At 63.5% G+C, this 3,994-nt stretch overlaps 1 protein-coding gene across 2 annotated transcripts; it reads right to left on the bottom strand.

The window, feature by feature from the left end:
• Positions 1 to 1,039: 1,039 nt before the first annotated feature.
• MYOG (myogenin) lies at positions 1,040 to 3,498 on the bottom strand (the record flags this gene model as incomplete). Of its 2 annotated transcripts, none has more annotated exons than XM_081114412.1 (3): positions 1,040 to 1,855; positions 2,327 to 2,411; positions 2,956 to 3,498. In XM_081114412.1, the coding sequence occupies 3 exons, from the start codon at positions 3,496 to 3,498 to the stop codon at positions 1,734 to 1,736; spliced, it is 750 nt and encodes a 249-aa protein (XP_080970538.1). In that variant the 3' UTR covers positions 1,040 to 1,733. The 2 variants fall into 2 exon arrangements, with proteins under 2 accessions (XP_080970538.1, XP_080970539.1); XM_081114413.1 differs by having other exon boundaries at positions 2,327 to 2,408.
• Positions 3,499 to 3,994: the final 496 nt, after the last annotated feature.

Raw genomic sequence — 3,994 nt, 5'->3', positions numbered from 1 at the left:
CCCAGGTGTTCCCTGCACCCTTCCCAGGGGGTGAGAGGAAACACCAAGATGCAAAGGCAGAGGGAAACCCCACATGTGGTTGGCCCAACCTGTGATTCCCACCAGGCCCGCCCCTCCCCCTCACCCTTGCCTGGGGCCTGAGCCTGCCTGTCTCCTCCTCTTTCTTATGCAGTTTCTGGGCACACCCTGGGGGGCTGCATGTGGGGCCCTGTCTTGAGGAGCAAGTCTGGAGGGCTGAGCCCTTGGGCACCAGCGTCTGCTCAGCACCTGGGGTCCCTCTCTTCAGGGCCCCAGAGAACGGAGTTGGGGCTGGAGGGGACCCCACACAGAGTCCTGACTTCTGTCATGATTCTGAAACTTAATTTGCAATAAATCAGATGAACAGCCTGAAGCAGTTGGAATTAATGAAGTTTTTAGTGGATGTTCATGGTCCAGGGAAATTCTAGCTCCTGATGCCTCCCCCGTTGACCCTCGTGTCACGTGTCCAGTCCTTGTTCACCCTCAGGAAGCCAGACTGAAAGCAGCAGCCTCAGCGTCCCTTCCTGTGGTGGCTCTTGGGGAGCCCCGTGCGCTTCCCCCTCTGCTGAGTCTCCATCCTCTGGGCCGCAGGCCAGGCCACAGCCCCCTCTGCCCGATGATGGACGATGGAAGGGTGCAGTGGGATTCCATCATCTCCCACTTCCCTACGGGCTCCTGGTAATGCCACCCAGAGGAGAGGCAGAGATCAGGGAGGGAAACCCACAGATTCCAGCTGCACCCCCACCCGCGGGCTGTGGGCTGGGCGCCAGGCCTGTGCTCAGTTCATTGGAGGACCTGGCGGGATGGTAGTGAGTGCACGGTGTCGTGAATTAGAGGGTGACAGGCCTCAGCAGGGGGCTGGCATGTCTTCCCTGGCCTGTGGACCGACCTGGCTTCCAGGGGTCCCAGGGCCTGGTGACCACCAGCAATGGGAGGGATCTCACGCCCGATCCTGGGCGTGTCTGGACTGAAGGACGCAGGAGTGGCAGTCACCCCTCTGTCTACATCACGGACATCTAGCAACCAGTGTTTATTCATTTTTTAAAAAAGGAAATCCAAATAAGTTAGCAAAAAAAAAATTACAAAACAATAGCAAAACCACACAATGCTTAGTTATCAAAGGAAGTCACCCCAAGAGCCCCGCCCCCCATCCCATACCTGGCAACTTTGCACAGGACACCTTGGTCAGATGGCAGCTTCACAAACAACACGCAGAACAAACAACATAAACCCTGGGGTTTCCCAGTGTTCACGGCAGAAGCTTGGCCCCCGGGGACTGGGAGACAGGGCACCTCTTCCTGCTCCTGAGTCAGGGCAGGCCCAGCCCAGCCGCTGCCTCAGGAACAGCAGACGGAGGTGCACCGTGTGTCCGGGTCAGGACACTCTCGCTCAGACTGGCCTTGGGGGGAGGGGGGAGCCAAAGGCTGAGTTATACTCGAAGGGAAGCTCCTGAGTTTGCCCCTGAGCGAGGCACCCGAGGGCACTCTGGTCCCCTGCTCTGTCTCCCTGGACCCGGATGGCCCTGGGAGCTCTGAGCAGTCAGCCAAGTGAGAGCGCCCACTCCCTCTCTGGGTGGTGGCTTAACCTTCGACAGGCGAGGAGAGGGGCAGGCTGGCCTCCTGGCATCAGGACAGCCTGGCTTCGGCGGCCTCCGTGCCCCAGTGGCGGCATCTGTGGCCAGCCTGTGGGCCCCTGGCCGCCGGCCGCAGACCACCTCAGTTGGGCAGGGTTTCATCCGGGAAGGCCACAGAGACGTCCTCCATGGTGATGCTGTCCACGATGGAGGTGAGCGAGTGCAGGTTGTGGGCGTCCGCAGGGTCCGCTGGGAGCAGATGGTCTGTGGGGAGAAGGTGGGCGGGGGTCACCTGGCGACAGACGTCTCCAGCTCAGGAGTGCTGCTGCCCTTCCCAGTGGCACGCGTGGGACAGGTGCCTCCTCCCAACTCCGCTCCTGGGGCTGGGCTGGGGTTGGAAGCAGCTATTCCGACTGCCCTGGGAGTTGGAGCCTGGGTGGTGTGTCCTGGGAGATGGCCCTGCCCTTGCTGGCATTAGGCAGCACGGACTCGGGACTCCCAGGAACCCCTGGGGTAGGGACAGGCTCCTCCCTGTGGAGAAGGTCAGCCACTGGCCACCAGGCACAAGGCAGGAGCTGCAGGAGGCGCAGCTCCAGCCCTGAGGCCCTGGGTTCAGCAGGTCCCCGCAGAGGCCGAGGGGAGAAGCCGGGGCAGGGAATAAGGGAAGAGGGGCGACCTGGGCTGGACACAGGCTGAGGGATTTGAGCCAAGCTGACCAGGTCCCTCCTCACTTACCCCCTGGGTTGGGGCCGAACTCCAGGGCGCTGCCCCACTCTGGACTGCAGGAGGCGCTGTGGGAGCTGCATTCACTGGGTACCTGCTAGACACCGAGGCCCAAGGTCAGGCACAGCGGTCTCCGTGGTGCCCTCTGTCCAGTCCCCAGGGCAGAAGCTCCTGTGGCCAGGCTACCCCTCCAGCCCAGGTCACCCCCTCCACTGGGAGCGTCACAACTCACCCCTTCCCTGCCCCCGCCTGGCCACAGAGCCCCAGCTTCCAGGCCTTTCCTGGCTTCCATCTGGGTGGACACCAGCTTAAAGGGGTGCCTGGTTTTCCTGACCCTGAGATCAGGGTGTCCAGCCCAGCCAGGGCCTCTCTATGCAAGTGCTGGGGTTCCGGGTGGGGTGGTGGGGGTGGAGCTGTCCATCCCCAGGCACTGACCCGGCTGACTCGGGACTTTTCCTTGACCCTCCTCCGGACCCCTGCCCCCCACCCCCATCTCTGCTTGTCCTGCTGCCTGTCCTGCCTGGAAAGGACACGGGACACAGGGACAGCTGGGCGCCCAGCTCTGACCGAGGACTGTCCCACGAGCCCACGTAGGAGCCTGAGACTGCGCCCCTCCCACGGGCAGGTGGGGCAGCACTTACCCCCGCCGGGGGGCCGCCCCGCGGGCAGCGCAGCCCGCGCTCCTCCTGGCGGAGGGAGCTGAGCAGGGCCTGCAGGCGCTCGATGTACTGGATGGCGCTCCGCAGGATCTCCACCTTGGGCAGCCGCTGGTTGGGGTTCAGCAGGGTGCTCCGCTTCAGCGCCTCGAAGGCCTCGTTCACCTTCTTGAGCCGGCGCTTCTCCCTCAGCGTGGCCGCCCGCCGCCGGTCCACGGACACGGACTTCCTCTTACACGCCTTGCACGCCCACGGCAGGCACTGGCCCGGGCAGTGCTCGGGGGTCCCCAGCCCCTTGTCTTCTAGGGGTCCCCGGGCCTCGGGGCTCAGGCTGAGCTCAGTCCGCTCGTAGCCCGGCGGCTCGAAGCCCTGGAGGTGGACGGGCAGGTAGTTTTCCCCGTCGTAGAAGTGGGGCTCCTGGTAGAAGTAGGGGGGTGTCTCATACAGCTCCATGGGGTCGGAAGAGGCTCGTTCCTGCCACTGGCCCCCAAGCTCCTGCAGCCCCTCACGCCAACTGCTGGGTGCCATTTAAACCCTTCCCGCTGGCATGGAACCAGAGATAAATATAGCCAACGCCACGGAAACCTGAGCCCCCTCTAAGCTGTTGCTGCACATCAAGACGTTCACAGTGGATTAGACGTGACCCCCCCCCCCCCCGCCTCCACCCACCCACCCAGCCTGCCTGCCCCGGCCAGCCCTGGGCTCCTGGGCCCAGGAGGGAGGCTGTCGGGTGTAATTTGATTAGTTTCCATTTCTCGGCAGCCCCCCTGGGGCAGGCAGGGGAGGTGGGGGACACATTCTCATCTGCTCCTTTCAATTACTCCTGGCGGGGGGCCTGCCTGCTCCCTTTGCTGGTCCCAAAGAGTTAGGGTGGGGGCCAGAGGGGTGGGTTTCGGCTGGAAGGGGTCCTACGTCAATTCATTCGTCTCCTGCTTCCTGGCAGCTCCGTGAGCCTCAGCCAGACAGGAGTCCCTCCCAGAGGGCAGGCTGCTGCCCGTCCAGCAGGCGTGTCCAGGGGCAAGAA

The sequence above is a fragment of the Myotis nattereri genome (genome assembly GCF_964212035.1).
Source record: "Myotis nattereri genome assembly, chromosome: 20".
Taxonomy (NCBI): Eukaryota; Metazoa; Chordata; class Mammalia; order Chiroptera; family Vespertilionidae; genus Myotis; species Myotis nattereri.
Note: the sequence above shows the minus strand (reverse complement) of the source record. Positions and strands in the feature narration are given on the sequence as shown.